The following is a 20,960-nucleotide window of genomic DNA, read 5'->3' as shown; positions in this document are numbered from 1 at the left end:
TGGGGTAGATGAATCAGTTAATGTTGTCTCTCTGTACCTCAAAGTCATAGTAAGGGCAGCTGGCCAGGGGTGCTTCTCATCAGCTGATATTTAAAACCTGGCTGTTCACACCAGCTCCAAACATTTTACCATAATATGCTGATTTCCTCCTCAGCAACTCAGGGTATGAAGTTCACCTGTCTGCCTCTATAGTGAAGCAGGTTTTCTCTGGAAAGGACCAGAATAAATATATAGAGTATTAGCAATCTTCAGTAGTCCTGTGATTATTGGGACCAAAATAAAATCTGAAACAACACTCAGTTGTATTGCTCGGCTCTATAACATCTTAGCATTCTTATCTCTACTAAATAGCGTAAAAAAATCAAGGAGCTATCAGTGCCAGACAGTTGGATACATTTGTACACCTTTTGTTGTAAACAGTTTTAATGCCTTTTCTAGATTTTTTTTTGTGATTTTGAAGTGCTTTCCATGGTATGGAGAAATAAATCTCTGATTTATTTTTTAGAAAATTATATTATTTGTTAAATACTGCATATTTTAAAGTCAAACCCTCTGGGGATGATGTTTGCTTTCTAAATGGAAATAATGAGAATATATATATAAAATAGATATTAAATAATATAGACATTAGATAATATAATTATAGAAACAATATTGATAATACTAAAGTTATTGTTTTAATGATATCAACAAATTAAGTACCATTAAAAAATCTTTCAAGCTCAGATATTACAGTAGCTAACAGCAGTCTTTATCTTTTGATCTTTCCTTAGCTTAAACTGTCTCAACAGAGTACTGAAATTTAGATTCTGGCTTATGATAAAATACACACACACACACACACATACATATATATGTATATATTTATGACACATACAAGTACAAGGTAAAGAAATTTGTCCTTTGACCTCCTGCAAATTCAGAAATGTATAACGTGAATAAATTCAAAGTTAAAAATTCAGCTGAACTGACAATATTTGAAAAATTACTTTTGGATTCAGACACCTGAGATGATTGAAAAAATCATAGCAGTACATTTTTAGGTGAGAAAAATTAATTTTTTAATATATTAAAAGGCTGTTTCAATCAAAAATTACCTTTCTTAGAAATTTTAAGTGTAAAAGACAGAATTAATTTCTGTTCATAAAAGGTGTTTAATTTTTTTCCAAGATGTTTAAATTGTGCTTCCTTCATTTTTAAGAAATGACAGAAACTGTCCCATAATGTCAAATTCTTTATGAGAAGTTCTCCTGATCTCCCTGCATTCAGTTGACCCTTATATAGTCTGTGTCTCTTTCAAGTGGTTTTGGGATTTTCTCCACTATTATGTGATCTACGAAATGAAAAGCAGAAAACCCCTGGAGTATATCAAAGACTATAGTTGGATTTTCCTGCTGCTGCTTCCTTTAATTTTCAACACAACTTTAATTTTGCTACCCTCAGATAGTTTAGGTTATTGTAGAGTACATGGAGTGCATTTGGTACAACAGTCCAAATCCTACAGTAATAGCATTGTAGAGTAGCTATTGACATAAGTTTTATATATGCCTCACTGTGAAAGCTGATGTTTCACTGAAGAAAGTAATGTTTCAGAAGCATGAAGCACCAGGTAATTATTTCTTAAGTTTATAGCAGACTCTCAGAGGTCTGAATTTCCATATGACCTAAAGTAGGAATACTTTTATTTTTTAAAAATTATATTTTTGAGGTCATCCCTGTGAGTGAATGAGGAGAATTCCTAGGTTTTTTTTTCTAAAGTAATGTGAGCTGCCACAGAAGTCTGTCTTTCACTTTTTGGAAAAAGGAAACAGAATATAGGAAGACTGTCTTTGGTAGTGTTGAGTAAACACTGTTCAATTTCTATTGGTAGAAACTTTAAACATATCCTTAATTTTGTCCTGATTTTCCAAGCCCTGAGTCTTCAAAATCTTTTCTAGTCTTGCTGAAGTCACTTCAAAGCAGCATTGTATTTATTTCATAGCCCTTATTTCCTATCTGAATGCTAACTAGAAATTTTATCCTTATTCTGACTTTTTTACCCCTTCTCCCCACTCCCATTTTGTGTTTGACTAAATCTATGATGCTTTAGAAGGTTTATGGGAACTCTTTCTTTCTTTCTTTCTCTAAATCTATATATGAATATCAGCAGACTACTTAGATTTATATTTTTTTCTGTCACTTACATGAAACTGCTGCAAGATTTCCAACACCAGAGGAAATATACTGTGCTTCCTTTCCCTTCCCTTTTTTCATTTCTTCTCTTTACTAGGTGATATCTCTGTGTAAATCTCTTTGCAGTGGTCCATATCCCAGATCTGAGATTTTAATGAACCAGGTATATAAAGGCAGAGATTTACTGTGTATGACAATGGGCTTTAAATTTAGGGAATTCGACTCAACATTATATTGTCTGTTTTCCTGTCACATTACAATTAATTTGAAAACTAATTAATGCTATGGGACATTTGCACTGTAAAAGTGTAGTAATAAATCTCTCTTAATTTCCTCAGAAGTTACTTTTGTTTCAAACATTATTTTGTAAAGGGTATTTCCTTATATTCCACTATTGCCAAGAGCAAAGACTCTTCAAACACCTTATTGACTGTTTCCCTTAATTAAGAATTTTCTTATTTACCAATTTTACATTTGTTAAATTGTACATATTGCTAATTAATTATTCTGATATGGAAAACTCAATATACTCATTATATTTGCTAATAAAATTTCTCCAAGCCCCAGTATCTTTTTATATCCTAGGGACCCAAAGACCTGTACTTTAAAGCAAAGTAAATTATAAATTCCTTTAGAAGCAGTTTGACCTGCTACTGCAGTGATTGTATCTTACACTTGTCTTCATGAGGTTCTCATGAAAACAACTGGCTACTTATCAGCATGTTTTAATAAAATGAAAATTTTACTCTAAGATATTTGATTTACAAATCAGTTAGGAAATCTCTGCAAATTAAGATTTAATTTCTAAAAGAACATAACACCTTAAAATATATTGCCAGTACATAGTATTCTGTGAGTGGTCTTCCCTGTCATTCTTACTTGCTGGGAGACGGTTCTAGGCAACCTTTACAAATATCACAATTTAATTATGAAATTAACAGTTTCACAGATCACACATATGAATTAAAAAAAAAAACCCAGCAAGTAAAGAGCATTAAAATCTTTGGACATGTGATTGGCTTTCCAGAGAAAGAAACAGTGAAAAGGTAACATAAAATAAATATAATTCTTTCAACAACTTATCTTTGCAATGGAATCCCTGTTTTGTCTTTTCCACAGAGTATATTTCCTATGTTATTAAACACAAAATTTGTATGAATTCATTTTCAGATATGCCTTTGATATGGTGTTCTCTTTAGGGCTGCTGGGAAGATTCTTGCTACAATTTCTGGTTGTATGATGGTTACTTTCCACTTTTCAAGTGGAAGAATTGCAGGAAGAGCAGGTAGATGAAGAAAGAGTGTAAACTTAGAATACTTAATGAAGACACTTCACAGTTCTCCTAAAATAAGGAAGTCATAGCTCATTATGTTTATTCTTAAACACAGGAGTGAGAAGCAGGATGGCCAAATGCTGCCAAGATGAGAAATTCCATTATTTGAAATCAAAATTATCTTTAAAAAAACCCTCAAAACTCTTTAATATTTATCTACTCTCCCCAAGCATAAAAAATATGACTGCCCCGCAATTCTGTAGTGCTCATATGTATGATGAGTATTAAATATGGCAGGATTTCAATCCCAGATAGTATTTTTAATTTGTTCTGTGATGAGATTCCAAATGTCTTCTCTTGTTTTTATGTCTAGTTCTATTGCCCAGATGCTTGTCACATCTGAGAGATTACCCTTATCTGGCTGCATGAGCAAGGAGGCAGTTGTTTTGGAACAGATGATCCTTTGTCTACAAGGCATTGAGGTGTTATGTGAGGACTAGGAGAGAAGTATTGAAATATCCTTAGAAGGAAAGTTAATTACATAGTGGGGATAAAATCCTGGGTGTATTTCAGCTGACTTTGTTGAAACCAGACTTTCATCTGTGGTGGTGCTACCAATGCATTTTAAATAGAAGCAGAGTGTCAGAGTTATGTATAAACCAAAGTAATTAAATGCCTAAAGGTGAGTTAAAACCCCCTCTATTTTTCTGTAATAATTTTCTATTGAATGACTTAGAGATTATGTTTCATCTTTTTTAAAATTCCTCAAAGACTGACAACACTATTGAAGCTAAACCCTCTTTGTTATCAATTATAGGAAATGACAGTTTTCTGTTGTAGAATGAGAAATATAAACAATGGCAATAAATCTTTATTTCAATACATGCACTAAAAATGGTATGGGGTACTTTTGTTACATGAAATCCAGTTTATTATTTTGCTACCTTTCCAATTTAAGCCTCCTGCTGCTCGGAATGTATTCCATGTGAACATGAGTAGTCCTAATGTTTTTTAGACCTTATGTTTCTTCAAAGAAGTAACACACTCAAGGTTGACAGGAGAATTGTGGTTTTCACAACTAAAACAAGTGGAAGACAAGACTAAAAAATATTTCTAAATGTGTTCCATAAAAATGTGTCTGTAACAGAGATAAGAAATTACTCTCTGGAGGAAAAGCAGTACCTCCAGAAAGTGTTTCAAATGTGGTGATAATATACAGTGATTGTTTCTTTTTTACTGGTATTCTGTACCAGTTCCACTGATTAACTTAAAAAGTCTACAGCCAACCCTACCAAAAGATTGGAACAGTCATTTTGGTACCTTGTTATAGCTTATGCAAGGGCAAGACAATCTATCTTACTCAGTTATTTACCAAAAAGTGTAACCATCTTTTCTCATAGCCTTAAAATGATACAAAGCACAGATAAAATTTAAACTTCTTTTGAAAATTTCATGGTGTCTAAACTTCATAGTGTCCCAATTTCCAATAAGTTGTGCAGAGAATAGGCATCAGAATATCTTGTTTGAGAAAGCAAATGCTTTTAAGAAAAAATTGAAATAAAATGGCAATTTAGTTAAAAAATCCTCAGTTACTTCAAACTCCTAAGAGCTGATTTTCAGAGAGGTTCTTCAATGTTCTTTGTGTACTTCACAAACACAATATTTTTGTGAGTTTTTGTTTGTTTTTGTAATAAGGCTTTATGAAGCAGGTCTGAGATTTTCTTGGGCTAAAGAAAAGATTCTTAAATCAAGGAAATTTGCATTATATGTCAAAACCCCCAAGAATTATTCACAATAATAGAAAGTAAAACCCAAAAAGATAGATAATACCAAGACAGAAGAAGTTGTAACTGTGAGAGCTGGAGTGGTTTAGGTTCCAGGGACACCTTACAGAAGCCTTCCAGGACCTAAAGGAAATCTACAAGAAAGCTTGAGCAAGATTTTTTAGAAGGATGTGCATTAATAGGATAAAGGGAAATGACTTTAAACTAACCGAGGATTAGATATTAGGAAGAAATTCTTTGCTGTGAGGGTGGTGAGATACTGGAAGAGAGTCCCCCAACCTATGGGTTTTCCATGACTATAGTGTTCAAGGCCAGATTGGGCAGTCTGGTCTAAAGGAAGGAGTCCCTGCACACAGCAAGGGTTTAGAAATATATTATCTTTAATGTCCCTTCCAATCCAGACTATTTGATGATTCTAAGTTTTTATTACTTTGGGAAATTAAAACATAAGACAGTAACAATTATATGTGGTCAGGCAAAATATTAAATGTAGATTTTCCTCAGCTGGTAGAGAGCTCATTATAAAAGCTGCAATTGGAGCTGAGGTAGAAGTGAGAATTATTTGAAGTACAGAACATAAAGTTAAACACACAGAGATCTATAGGAATGCAAGATAGTATTTTCTGAAATAGCAGGAGCTCTAAGGCCTTGTGGCTGGCATGTCCTGGTTTAGAGCAAATCTGGGAGAGAACCTCCAAAGGGGTTTCTCTAGAAAGCAGATTCAAGCAGCCCCTCCCCCAAGTGGTTCGGGAAAATATTTCCTTGGAGAAAAGTGGAAAAAACTGTTTATTTAACAGGTAAAGCATTCACCAGCACAAAAGAGGAGAAAAATACTAAACATTAAACCTCTTGCCACTTCAAAAGAGAGACAAACTCAAAAAGTCCTCTGGTGGGCTGTAGCTCAGCTTACCCAGTCTGTTCTCAGTCCCTCCAGCGCTGGAAATGCCAAGGCCCAGGCCTGGCCCAGTGGGCCACTGGTGAGAGCTTCTGGTGCTCTGGATTCAGTCCAGAGCAGGTATAAACAGGTCCAAAGAAAAATAAAAACCACAGTCCAGGAACTTCTCTGCTGCAGCTAGCTAAAAACTAACTAAAATCAAAGGAGAGCTCTGGCCTGCTGTGTGTCCATCCGCTGACAACACTGTCCAGGAGCAGGAATATGGAGAAGTGAGTGCAGTGTTTGAAAACAAACTCCACACTTCTCTCCCACACTTTGCTCTCAGAACCAATCTTAATCGTGTTTTCTGGGCAGAAACAGAAGAGCTGTGAAGGAAGAGGAGGCTGTAATGTTCTGGTAGGAAGGGACACCAGTGAGTATCCTTAACAGGGTCCTAGGATGTCTCAAACCGGGACAAACAGTCAACAGTCTTTTCATATGAAAACACATTAGAATCAGAAAGAAACTTGCAAGCTGCTGGACACTTGGGCTAGGAAGACAAAAAGGTAGAGAGTAGGAAGGAACTAAGTCCAGTACATTAAAGGAGATGATTACCTTTCATATTTGTACTCAAAAATGTCAATAAAACTTTGTCTTATTGGAAGTTAAAGTTAGTGAAAGGAGGCTCGCTTAATGCAGAAAAGAAGCATAATGGGAATGGAAAAGCATAAATTAAAGAGAATTAAGACATGATAAAAAGTAATAAAAAGGTAAATTCCAAACACACTTCAAAGTAAAATGCAGTCATCACATCTGATGAGAGCATCCTATTCTCAGTTTTATAAATGGTCTTAAAGATCTGGCAGTGAGGCATGTCAAGACAATTAAAGTTGAGGTAGAAATATATAATAGAATATTATAAAACAATATTGAGTATATATTTTCCAAAACTGGATAAGATTGATTGCAGAAGAAAAGGATTTACAGCAGAGGGATGAGTTCACATCACTCTGAAATCTATCTCTGTTGAACTCCAGTAGGTTCTTTGAAGTGCTAAAAAAAAGGATGAACATAGAGGAACCATAAAAAACTAAGGTGATGATAATGTAAGTGAACAGAAAAAGAATCTAGAAAAACAGAAAAGAATTAGCAGAACAGTTTGTATTGATTTATGGTCATCATGAAAAATAACTATTCTTTGCTGCCAAATACAGTCAGGTCATCAAAGACCAAAACAGAAAAAGGTGTTGCAGAAACATGTGATGAGCATGAAGAGAGATAAATAAGTAAAGTAGATGTAATCTGAATAGAACTACCATTGAGGGGGACAAGAATAATTTTGCAAATAGGTATATTGCACACAATAAAGGGACATGAACATGGATGACATGGCTAAGGAATACTTTAAGATAGGATTGACTATGTTTTAAGATAGGTGCAAGTGAAAGAAATGAAAGATCACATTATCAGACAATATATTGAAAGAAAATGCAGCATATGAACAAATCATCTTCAATTTCTTTGGTTTTCTCTTAAAATAAGAGAATATTAAAAACTTAATTAAAAGGAAATACACAAGCAACTTAGAAATTTACAAGTGTGTTAATCAATGCAGACTCAGTATAATTATGTTAATGACTATTATTAAAGAACACACTAAACAAGGAGATTAAATTAAAGGTGTGGGATACTTGGAAGGTGAAAGGTGTAGAAATATGTTATTAAACAGTATAATTGAATGGTCAGGAGGAAGAGAAAAAGCCAATCTTGTTGAGTATTGAATGAGTGTAATTATGGGACATTCAAGGGCAAGGAGTATGGACATGATGTAAGAACTACTTGCTTTGTTAGAAGGCAATGACTGTTGAATAAATGGATTAACTGCTGATTCTCAAAATAATCTAACAATGAATCAAAGGATGACTGAAATCAGGAAGAGGAGCTGTGTTTTCTGAATTCAATAAGTATTTATCCATGTAAAATTGATGAGAATTAAGCATCTGAATTTGAAAATCTGGTAGAAAACAATGCAACAGAAACTTTGAACCATACTAGCTATTAAGAGAATCTCATGAGTGGTGTTGTTCATCTTCATACTTATTTCAACAAGAATTTTTCTTTTCTAGTCTAACTTCAAGCTTTTCAAAATTCTTTATGGTGTGCTTTGAATAAAACCGTCCCTTTAATGAAAAGCAGTTTGCAAGTAAATTCTGCTTGGAATGCTGGTTCTGAAATCTAAATGAAAAAGATCACAGTATATGCTACTAGTTATTTCAGCATGAATTTTACCTCTTGAAAATAAATGTCATGTTTTCCACATTTGATCAGACCAGTCAGTTAATGCATGCTGTCTATTTTGATCATACCCAGGCTGGACTGCCAAGGTGAAGAGCATCACAGAATGAATTAACATATGAAAGCAGAGATTAAAGTGCATGTTGTGCACATGCACTGTTGGCATGATTTTTTATTTTACAGACTAAAAGAGTAGACCTAGCAAAATCAAACTTCACTGTTGGTTTGTTTGTTTTTTTTTTTTCCATTCTTGGAATTAAAATTGTATCTTCTGACACGTGCATAGCTGTGCTACATTCTGCTAGTCATCTCTGAGAAACATCCAAGTTATATCATCTTGCAGCATATGAATAATTCTCTTTTGTTACAGTTTGAATATGGAATAAAAGGAGTAATTGAAACTTTTATATATCAAGGATGTTTACATTTCATATCTGTGTACGAATAGGACTAATTATTGGAATGAGTATGAAGCATTACACTTCTTAATAAGTAGCATGTTATCTCACAAGACTGTTCCCTTATAGTTGTGGCTCTAGGGTTTTTTGGTTGGTGGTTTTTTGTGGGATTTTTTTGTTTGTGTTTTTGTTTTGTGGGTTTTTTTAAATATAATTTTATTTTGGTAACAGTAGACCTTTTAAAGATGAGTTTTTCTTTGTAGTTTGTATTGAACTAGCAGAATAGTCCATATATAATTGAAAGCTTTCATGAAATAGGTACAGCAACAAAGGTTCTGGATTATGGAGCAGCATTATGATCTTGAGTCAAAGTTCATGCTATTCTTTCCACACTTGGTCTGGAGAGATGGATGAAAAATTAGCAGTGTATGCTATTTAATTTTCAAGTCTCTAAGTTTTTTTTCTCTAACTCTATTGAAATAGGCCTCAGCAAGAGATTTCTAGGAAAAGCTAGATTAATAAATGTGTGCACACAGGTATTTAAAAAGATGTATTACAGTGATTGTATTTGGTAGGAAGTGTTAAATTTCTAGGATGTAGATCTTATGAGTAAATAGTTTGATTTTCCAAAATGTCTTGTGCAAAATTGTATTCCAAAAATGCTAAATAAAACAGCTGAGCTTAAATAATAAATAATAACACATAAAGAGGATTTAAAAATAGTTCAAGTATATGAGGGAGATGCAGAAAGAGATAAATAAAACAGACTCCTAGCAATGAAGTTTGTACAGGCACTGATATGAGAATGAATTCTCTAAGGCAACTTGCGATAGAAGGTAAAATTTGCTATACATGTCAGATGAGGTAAACAAAACCCTAATTACTTTCTAAGAGTATGTTCCCTTCCCTTTTTGTCCTATATATCTATGATACATGGATAATTGTGTTAAAAAAGCAGTCATACTTCAGAAGAGGCACCTTTTCTCACCATTGTAAATATATATGAAAAAGCTGACATAAAAACAATTTTGCATGCTACTCTTCTGTTGTCAAGAAAACACAAATAGCAATACACAGTGTAAAATCTCAAGAGATTTCTGCTTAGTACTTCAAGGAAAGAGCCCTCTGTACATTTAAATGCTCAATGTGAAGACAAGCTTGTGAATGTGCCATAAAGAAGATGATTTAACGAGCTCAAATGTATACATGTGTGTATAATTTAAGAGTTGCGTGTGGTTTGTTTGTTTGTAGTTTGTTATGAAATGTACATCATGTTGCTGTGAAAGAGCAGCTCAGTGCTTTGTGCTTTTTTCTCAGATGAAATCCCTCCACTAGAAGAGGAGGCTTGCTCTGAGCATTCCTGGGGAAGAGAAGCTTCAGGGGGGCAAAAGGCAAAGCAGGAAAGCTGATCTAATATTTAAGGGATAAGAGTGCAGAAAGCCTGGAGAGGGGATGTAGACCTACATTCAGACTACAAAGCTGGTGGAAAATAAAAAATATTCGGAAGTCCCAAAAAAGTTCCCAAAGAACTGCCATAACTGAGCATTAGAACTTGAAACAAAAGTATAGAAAAGGACCTGCCCTATCAGCGCACAGTGACTTGGGAAAGGCCTTTTTATAATTATTCTTGTTCTCTTATTTTTCCCAGAAAATGGATTTTCTATATAAAAAGAAAATTTGTTATGGTCCAAGAAAAGTTAGGGTTCAGATGTAGGGGTAATTTCTGACATTTAAGAAGGTTCATTTTAAAAAGGATCTATCAGCAGAACAATTTTTCAGCACTGTACTGAGTTTGGCTGGGATAGTCTTAATTTTCTTTGTGGTAGATCCTATGGTCTTATGTTTTAGATTTGTGACCAAAACAATGCTGAACATTTTATCAGTGCCTACACACCATCCAGGCTTCCTCTGCTTCTCATACTTCTGGGAATGGGCAAGAAGGTGGAGGGAACACAGATGGGACATAGCAACAAAAGAGATATTCTAGAACGTATGGCAGCATGCTCAGTGGTAAAAGCAAGGAAAAGAAGGAGGAAGGGACCACACTAATGGAATGAAGGAGGAAGAGACCATGTTCAGGGTTATGGTGTTTGTCTTCCCATGTAACCATTAGGCCTGATGTGGGCCTGCTTTCCTGGAGGTGGCTGAACACCTGCCTGCCAAAGCAGCCAATGAATTCCTTCATCTGCTTTGATACATGCACAGCTTTTACTGTACCTATTAAACTGTCTTTGTCTCAACCCACAAGTTTTCTTACTGTTACTCTTCTTTCTTTCCTCCATCCCACTATGGGGGAATGGAGGGGGGATGTGGATGTGTGTGGCTTTTATCTGCTACGACCTCAGGCAGCTGGAAAGCCTGACTAGCTCTGCTTTTGTGAGACCGCAGCTGCCATGTGAACGGGCGCTCCAGGGCTATGGTGTTTGCCTCCCTGCTAGTGCTGAGTGCTCCGGTGTGGGTAATGCAGCTTTGGTAGCCTCACACTGAGAGGAAGTGAAGGGACGAGAGAGGCACACTTTGCTTGCTTACCGGAGAACGTTTTATTCCACGCATGGTCACAGCGATGGGCAGAGCAACCATTCCCAGCACGGTGCAAGGCAAAAGGGCAAATGGACAATAGAAGGCATTAGGTTAAATAGGGGGTGGGCGGATAGGGGTGGAAACCCCTCTGGCCCAATAGGGACAGACAACAGGGGAGTGACATAGATTATAACAACCTATGGGAACATAACAGAGGTGGGTACAGTGTTCTGGGACAAATAGCAGTGCAAAGGTGGGGTGAGTGATACAGAACTTTCAAGAAGAATCAGGGAGCGGCTACAAGATTGACCTGTAACAGCTCCTGTGGTAAGCAACTTGGAGCAAACCATTGTGAGGGGAAAATAGGGGTACAGAGAACCGACCTAACATTTATTAAAATCTCTCACTGAACCAACCCAACGTACAACAGATGTGCTGTGTGAGGGAGCAGCTCTGGGGCCCTACCTGATCACTGCAGTTAAACAACATCCACATAGGGTCAGTCAAAAGATGTAAACTGTTAATATTTACATGAGATGATACAATGATGCAACAGATGGCTATTTCAGATTAAGCCCTTAAGGACAGAGTTTTCATAACCCAGAGTTATTGATTGGGAAAAGCTTGTTCATAATAAATAGACTTTCAGTCTTTTCCAGAGGCAAAATACATGGAGGAAAAGGACAAGGTTAATAGGTTTCACCTGTATCAGACCTGTATCCAAAGAGACTTATTTACCCATTTGACAAAAAAAAGGGAGTTGATGTGAATACTTTGCTTCATAAGCAAACAAATTTAGTCATAGATGTTGTTATATTTATTTTCAAAGATGCTACCATATGTCTTTAGATAAACAGTATGGAAAACACATTTGTTAGGTAGGTGGGATTGTTTTGCATTAAGTGGCCAGCATTTGTGTAAAAACCATGGGCTTTACCTTTCTAAATGCAGTAGTTGCTAAAAAATATTTTGATATTTTTTCAGAATTCATGAATTCTGGTGATGTATTCTATTGCAGGTTGATATAAAAATGGATTACTAACTTTTGTTTCCTTGGTGTTTTTTTAGGATTTATTTATACCTGTGGTGGAACTTTAAAAGGACTCAATGGCACTATAGAAAGCCCTGGCTTCCCATATGGATATCCAAATGGTGCAAACTGTACCTGGGTTATAATAGCAGAAGAAAGAAACAGAATACAGATCGTCTTTCAATCTTTTGCTTTAGAAGAAGAATATGATTATTTGTCATTATATGATGGGCATCCTCACCCTGCAAACTTTAGGACAAGGTAAAGAATAAATATTATTAAAATCTCACTTTTAGTAATAAATAAAAAGTATATGATAAAATAGTTAAAGCTAATGTTTTTAAATTATGGATTCTTTCTTAATCTTTAAGGTGTGCTTCCTCTAATTAATCAGGTGTCAAAATGTATATCGTGCTTTAATTCTAGTTAAAGTAACTGCTGAAATTAATCTAGCCCTCATCAAATTGGTCTCAACAAAATGTAATTAATGAAGAAGCATATGAGCATGGATAAATTTAATGCAAAGTGAATATTAAATTGTGGTGGTTTTAGTTTGCATGATCCAGTGGAAAGCAGTGGAACTTTTGTAATTTTTACAACAGGGGGCTTTTTATAGAGATCAGGAAAAAAATAAATTAAGCAAGACTAGGTAATTTTTTTGTGTATGCGTTTGTATATGAACATCTTCTAACAGAAAGGGTTTACAAAAGTGAAAAAATCCATTTTAGATATCAAGAGTGTGATGTGCCACAGAATATTGTCTATCAGAGCCTACTTTAGAGTCTTAGCCCAGATGTTCAGTTCTGGAAGGCTGAGGTTTATGGCATACGTAAAAATTCTACAATACCAATAGATATATTGCTCATACATTTACTAGTTATCTTTGCTATCATCTACCTTGATGTCTGTAAGTCAATTTGTCATCTACCTAGACTTCTGTAAGGCCTTTGGCATTGCCACACATCATCTTTGTTATTAAATGGGAGAAATTTGTATTTGAATGGGTGGACTGTTTGATGTGGCCATGTGGCCACATCCAAAATGTTGCAGTCAACAGCTTAAAGTCCAATTAGAAATCAACAACAAGTGGCATCCCTCAAAGAGTCTGTATTCAGACAAATACTATCCAATATCTCTGTTAATGATGTGGACAGTGGAAATGAGTGTAGCCTCAGCAAGCTTGCAGATGGCACCGAGGTGAGTGGTGCAGCTGATTTGCTTGAGGGGAGGGATGCTATCCAGAGGGACATCAGCAGGCTGGAGGAGTGGGCCAGTGAGATGAGGCTAAGTGTAGCATCCTGGTAGGTTCTCAGTATCCATACTGACTAGTGGATCAATGAATTTAGAGCAGTCCCGCAGAGAAAGACTTGGGGATATTTGTAGATGAAAAATCGGACGTGAACCCGTAACATAGATGAGGACTGGAGTACCTCCCCTACAAAGACAGGCTGAGAAAGCTGGGGCTGTTCACCCTGGAGAAGGGGAAGTTTTGTGGAGACTTGCAACCTCCCAGTATCTGAAGGGGGTCTACAGGGAAGTTGGAGAGGGACTTTTCATCAGGAACTGTAGTGATAGGTCAAGGGGGAATGGGTGCAAATTTAAAGAGGGGAAATTCAGGTTAGGTATTAGGAAGAAATTTTTTACTGCGAGAATGGTTAGACACTGTAACAGCTTGTGGATGCTCCAGCCCTGGCAGTGTTCAAAGACAGTTGGAGAAGGCCTTGAGCAAGCTGGTCTACTGGGGGGTGTCCCTGTGGGGGGTTGGGACTAAATGATCTTAAAGGTACATTCCAACCCCTTAAAGTTCTATAGATCTATAATAACGTTGGATATGAGGAAGAAATCCTGTATAAAGAATGCAGCAAGATACTGGAACAAGTTGCCTAGAAAAGCCTTGGCTTTGTGTAACCAGAAAGGTGCCCCTTCCCACGACAGTGGTGTTGGAAACCATTCCCTGATATTATCCTGTGATAAAGAATGTAATACCTATTCCTAATAAGGGAACATCCAGTTTCATTCTACTTTCCATAATGCTGCTCAAAGAAAGGGATGTGTTTTCATAATATTTTACTGTAAGTGTTGATACACTGATAATGTTTTTTTAAACTATTGCATAACAATCTGGCATCTGATCACTAAAAGGAATATGTAACTTGGTACTACAAGGAAATTAGAAGAATAAAATTCTACATATCAAATTTGTGCAGGATATAAATTTGCTTAAATGTTTAACAGTCAGCAGATGCAGAGAAATGCATCTCTAATGAAATTGTTTTCCCTTGTACTTCTGTGTTTTCATTTCTGTTTCATAAGTGCTTGAATGCAATTTTGATATCAGCTGCAGGAAAGAGGGAATCCACAGATAAAGGATTTCAGAGCTGTCTTCCACAAGTTTTTCTCCTTTCTATTCACTCCTCAAAAGATAAAACTGAGATTTTCTCAAATGTTGGAGCCTGAAAAGGCCCTCATTGTCAGTCAAAACTTTGGTTGGTGAATCTACGCTAAACTGTAATCTCAAGGAGTATGTGAACAATGTTCTGCTCAAATGCAAAGAATAAAACTATGATTCCAGTTAGGAACCAATGGTTCTTACTGAGTTACAGTTTAAATAAGCATCAGGGAAAGCAGATGAAGATAGTTAGCAGGCTAAAAGGAAGATGAAAATAATATCTTGTAAAGGCAGAACTATTTTTCTTTATGCCTTGTTCAAGCTGCTGAAATGGTTTATATGTATTTGTGTGAACACATACATTCATGTATATGCATGTGTATCTATACATAAATATATAGATAGCTATATATGCACTTATAGATATATGTGTGCAAAATTCTTTTGAAATTAAACTAAATTTTCAATGCTGGAACTTTAGAATACAGCGTGTTTTAATATCTTAAAAGAAAGTCAAGGAAACCTGTTATGCTTAAATGTTTCAGTATTGTATATTTAGGATGCCATTAGATTCTGGTGAAGAACAGTGTAAGAAATTATGTGGAAGAGAAAAGAATCAGTCAGTACTGAAAAAGGAAAAGATGAGTAAGCCTCAATATAGGGCTTGAAATAGACTACTTTTGCAAGACTTACAAGATCTTTCCAGGGTGTGGGTGTGGAAGAATAGTACACATTTGTTTGAGTAAAGAGAATTGGCTATAAAATTAAGAAAGCATGACAGTGAAATTACTCAAGCTTTACTAAATCTTTCATAGTGACATTTATTTCCTCAGATTGCTGTAGTAATTAGTGAGGTGATGTTTACTTAAGTTTTCTTTTTTACAAATAAGTGAAGTTATACTGAGGTACATTTGCTTGGGGAAACTAACCTTCTAGCATAACAATGTATTTTGATATTTTACTTAGTGACATTAATGAAAGTGTAATCAGATTACACTTTTCACATTCCCTTTAATTTTGTAACAGGCAAAAATATTTTCAGGGGACTACATATATGTATTTGAAAAAATACTTAACTATACAGCTAAAAAAATTGACGTGGATAGACAAGACCACTAGTGTATTTTACTTTAATACTGTGTCATAACTGTCTATATGAATGAAATGATTTTGCAGTTCAACTATTTGTGAAGCTCATCACCTTTGACTCCCTCCTCATCCAGTTTTGTACTTTGTCTAATTGGTCTCCTCAGAATTAAATCTTATTGAAATTGCATTGCATGCCTTCAGCAAATGCTTAACAGCTTTTAACTGATTTACCTGGTGCTTAAATGGCAGCTAAACAATAATAAATGGAAAAGAAGCATGTCAGATATGACCCCTATGGAAAGTGTAGTCAGTATTTCACTTGCATCTTTGTGTTATTGTGTATGCTTAATTTAGTTTATTTCACATTATAATCTTTGCCTCAAACTCTAAATACAGAATAACTTAAAACTCTGAACTTTATGCAATTTTTTTTTCATAAACCATACTCATATTCATTTTTAAGTAATCACCTAAAAAAAAAAAGTTTGTTTGCAGAAACACAGTTTTGCTTCCTGTATTTGAAATAAGCTTTTGGCAAAATTTCATAGTTGGGAGTATTTCTGGGTCATGTCACTGTCTATTTTTAGAGCTTTCTTGTTGTCTCCCCAATGCATATTTGTGATTCTTGTGTACCCTTTCTTTCACATTTATACAATTAGTTCCCCACAAAATAAAAAAATAAAAACTCCTGTTCCATTTTTTTCCAAATTTCCATCTTTCTCATTTTTTTTTTGTGTGGCACAAGAAGAATCATTTCAGCTATGCTTATAATATGTTTTCAATTTTCTGAGTGCCCAGCTTGAGAAAAAAAGGTGGTTTTTTGCACTAGTGATAAGAAATCCTATGCTTTAATGAAATTAGCAGAAGGTATGCTTGAACCAATAAAACATCACATAGATCAACTGCTTTGCAAAGCCAGTAGGAGTCATCTTGCGATACCTTTTGCATGTTACGAAAATAGTCTTTAGTGCAACTTGTAAATAGTTCACTGTATTAGCCTTATTTATCTTAGCTGCTCCACATAGGCACAAGGCAGGAGCCAAGGAGACCCCGCTCAGGCACAGCCTGAGCAGGGAGGGCAGAGCAGGGACTCTGACAGGGCCCAGCACAGCCACTGCCCAGCCTGAGCCAGGGCTGGGGTCCCTCCAGACAGTGCAGCTGTGAGCAGAAGGACACAGGGCTCCCCACAGAGGAGGGTTGAGAGGCAGGGATGGGGACAGAGGATGGGAATCCTGCAGCAGGATGCCTCAGGGTGGGTTGAAACAGAGGCCCAGGGACCATGGACCGTGGCAGGTGGCAGTGCCACCAGCTGAGGCTTGTCAGAGCCAGGAAGGGTTATTGGTTTTCTCTGGGTCCTGACTCTGCATAAAAAAATCTGGGAGAAAATTATTTACGACTTGCCTATAAAGCAAAAGTAATGGACCTAACTATATGAATTCTTCATTGTGTACTTCTCTTGTCAGTCCTTGGAAAGTCACATGGAAACCATTATTAGTTTTAAAGCACATGCTCTGTGGCAGTGATATGGTGCATATATAGATGGATGACTGTGGCAATATGAACCCTGACATTTCCTTGCAATTATTTTACTTTGCAACCTGGATAATATCTTGTTTTCTTATTTCTTTTTAAAAGAAATTGCTGAGCATAAGACATAATATGTTGTTAGTAAATATCAAAAAGCATGTTGGTATTTTTCCTTTTTTTTTTTTTTTAATTAAGGAGTTAGGTGCTTAGAATTGAAAACTGAATTGAATATTGAATTTGAAAAGAGGTGTCGTACTCAGCAGTTGTCTAAAACTTGTTTTTTTTCTTTAATTAGCTACCCCAACTTACAGTGTAGTATTCAAAATAGCTTTAAATATTTGAACAATAATGTGACTATATTCCCAAACTCTGTTTGCAGTTCCAAGGAAATATATTTCTAAATTTACTAGTACTTAACCAGTTAATTAATTTAACCAGTACATTTATTTGCCAGTTAAATATTCATGACAAAATTAACATTGCATTGAAATCAATGAAATAAATTCAGATCTATTTTAGACACAGAAATAAAATGCATCCCTTCTGCAATTGTACTTATTGAATATACTAAATATATTGAATATACTAAATTGAAGCATTTAATCCAGTATATTTCTGTCTCTGTATGTTGACTCAAATAAGCGTTCATATGTTTATGCTCAGAAAGCAATTTTTTAGTAGCTGAAACTATGTATTTTACAAAGTTAAAAATAAAATTATTTAGAAAATTATTACCCTGCCATAATGTTGTGGTAAAAATCATCATAAAGTTCCATCATGTGTGTCTTCATAAGGACAGACATGGTACAGAAGTTTGAAAAGCTCTGCTATTAGAAAAATAGTATAATCATTTGTGATTCATTTGTTTACATAAGTGAAAAGAACTATGAATATGTTTATTTAAAAAAAAATATAAGTGGAGTTGTGGAATGGAATGGAATGGAAATTCCACAAAATGGAATTTTTGATCACTGGGTAAATATCTATATTTTAAATATATATATTTTCCTTCTATTGAGAGTCTGCAAGATCAGCATGTATCTACAGAGATATTTCTAAATGTTGATAACATGTCTGTGTCCAAAGATTTAATTATATTAAAATCTTTTCTCTTATGACTCGTGGTTAATTTTCTCTCAGGAACTTTAATGGAAGGAAGCTTTAAACATAGTGTTTAAAAGGGGAGTTAATACTCATAGTTTTTAATCTCTTGTATTTAAGCAAGATAAATCATCCTTTCATCTACACTCCCTGCTGAGGCCACCAAGAATTAAATGTACAGGTTAGCTGATCAGTGCTGCTGAGCTGAATAGGAGAAATTAACTGAAATTACTGGAGACATCTGCTACCTTTCCTCTGTTGCTGAATTGCTCTCCAAAAACATCTGACTCCCTGATTATGCCTACATTTTTATCATTTACTCCCCCTACAGAGAAAACAACATTTTCAGTAGATTAATAAGTAGATCTTTAAAATTTCAGCATGCTCCTAGTGTTAAATATAATTTGGTATTGGCTCTTCACTCAAGTACTTCCAAAGGTTTGAGTTTGGTACTTAACCAACAGACTCATACTGACTGTAAAATTAAAATCAATTTCTTTGGTCCAGCTTTGGCAAAGCAGAGAAAAAGATGACTGCAAAAGTATGTAAAATTACAATTAATTATTAATATTCATGCATATGAAATACTGTTACAATTGCAGGTAGGTGAATTGTCTGTTTAGTTGGCTCTGGGGCAAGGCGACAGGAACTAAGAAGGGGATGGAAAGCCATCAAAGATGCCAGAACAAGAAGCCAGACTGACTTGTCTGACCATGCATAGGAGTTAGACCTGTCTCAGTGGTCTACAGGACCACACAAAGAGCAGAATAAGTGCTTTTCCAACCTGGTGAGAGAACACCCATCTGGGTGAGCTGAGCACTCCACCAGTGCCTGCTCCTGGCCTGAAAACCTTCTTAGATATCTGTCTCTCCATAATGAATGTGCCAGGTATTACTGACAACATGAGCAAACACTGTGTTTTAGCTCAAAACCAGTCACAAATCTAAGGTATATTTTCTCTGAATAATTTACTTTATTATTATTATCATTATTTTAGAGCTTTAAAATAATAGAATTATCTATTCTTTTCTCTGCATCTAAATTTTAATTGAAAACCATTCAGGACATTGGATAAACAAAACCAAATCAAAACAAAATCACCAACAAAATCCAAAGCGAAATCAAGAATACTTTCCTAATTTCATGTTTTTACTTAAAAAAAAAAAATAGCACTAAGTTAAATGCTAACAATGCCCAATTTTAAAAGGGGGAAAATATATTTTTTGAAGACTAGATTTTGCCTTTAAAACTTTCTATTTTTAAAGTGAAAGAATTACAATTTACATCTTTCATGTGCTAAATTGTCAAATTTATCTTAGAAAGCTTGGATGAAGAAAGGCTAGCAAGAGAATAATTGTTGTTACTATCAGAAACTTCCAGTGTCCTCATTTACTAATTCTGCTTGCTTTTGCATTTCTTATTCTGACACATATGTGTTTCTTCTTTCAGTAGATATCAGTCTGTGTCAAACAGGCATCTATTAGATTATTCTGTTAACATTGTTCTGTCAACTAATACCACCCTGGTAGCTCCAATAAGCATTTTTTTCTGACCCTGACCCTTTCCTTCTCCTGGTCATTAGAAATTTATCCATATTTCTTTATGAATATTTATGTGTATATTGGATCCTTTACCCCCAGCCAAACTCCTTACCTTATGTTTTTTTTGGAAATGATTAGGCTATTATGTATTTGTATATATTCACTATATATTATTATTGGAGCAAGTGTTCCACTCTTTCTCATACTGATTCTCATCAAAACCAAAAGTGAAAAAAAAGCCCACATTTTTGCCTTGCTTTTGCCTCCTTCTTTCTTTATTTCTGCTATGTCAGGGTTTCCACTTCTAGAATTTCCTGACTTTAAGGCTTGTTTTACTTGCTCTATCTTTTCCCATTTCCTCTCCCTTTAGGTGATCTATACTACTACAAGATGTAGTGCAGGGTGCCCAGAGCTAGAGCCAATGTCTTGTCTGGGCAAAATACCATGAGGGTTCTCCTTCCTGAATCCAAATTTTCTTGTATGTAGATCCATTTTACTTCTTGTATGTGTATCCTTTTTTGTATTTGTAAGTTGTTTCTCATATGAATAATTCCTTCTTAAACCATATAAAGACCCTTTCAGAGTATTTTATCAGTTCATTTAGATTATTGACACTTTAAATAGCAGGTGGAGTATCTAACTCCAAGTTAATTCTGTACTTTACATCTACTAATATAACAGCTGCTCAAATTAGCAGAATACTAATAAAATAAATAAAAATGTCACTTCTGTGAGGTTCTAGATTAAATCTGTCAGAGACAAGCTCTCCAACATTTAGGTTATTAGGGCTTTAAGACATGTCAGAGTGGAATATTTGCAGTCTTCATTCACCACTAACATTGACAATTGAAAATTACAGAGCTTTCTTTTTCACTCTCCTGTTTACATCTTTTCAGATATTGATGTAGACCAGGACTTGTTGATAGGGAGACAATTAATCATTGTACCTCAAAAAGTACTGTACCTC

The 20,960-nt window shown here is 35.2% G+C and overlaps 1 protein-coding gene across 3 annotated transcripts in view; it reads left to right on the top strand.

The window, feature by feature from the left end:
* Positions 1 to 20,960, top strand: part of CSMD3 (CUB and Sushi multiple domains 3) — a 585,002-nt gene that overhangs the window by 69,144 nt on the left and 494,898 nt on the right. For all 3 annotated transcript variants that reach the window (XM_053983153.1, XM_053983147.1, XM_053983136.1), the window contains exon 2: positions 12,385 to 12,607. In XM_053983153.1, the coding sequence (XP_053839128.1) occupies positions 12,385 to 12,607 (223 nt within the window). The remainder of the gene's footprint in view (positions 1 to 12,384; positions 12,608 to 20,960) is intronic.

The sequence above is a fragment of the Vidua macroura genome, chromosome 1 (genome assembly GCF_024509145.1).
Source record: "Vidua macroura isolate BioBank_ID:100142 chromosome 1, ASM2450914v1, whole genome shotgun sequence".
In the NCBI taxonomy this organism is placed as follows: Eukaryota; Metazoa; Chordata; class Aves; order Passeriformes; family Viduidae; genus Vidua; species Vidua macroura.
This window is presented reverse-complemented; position numbering and strand designations above follow the sequence as displayed.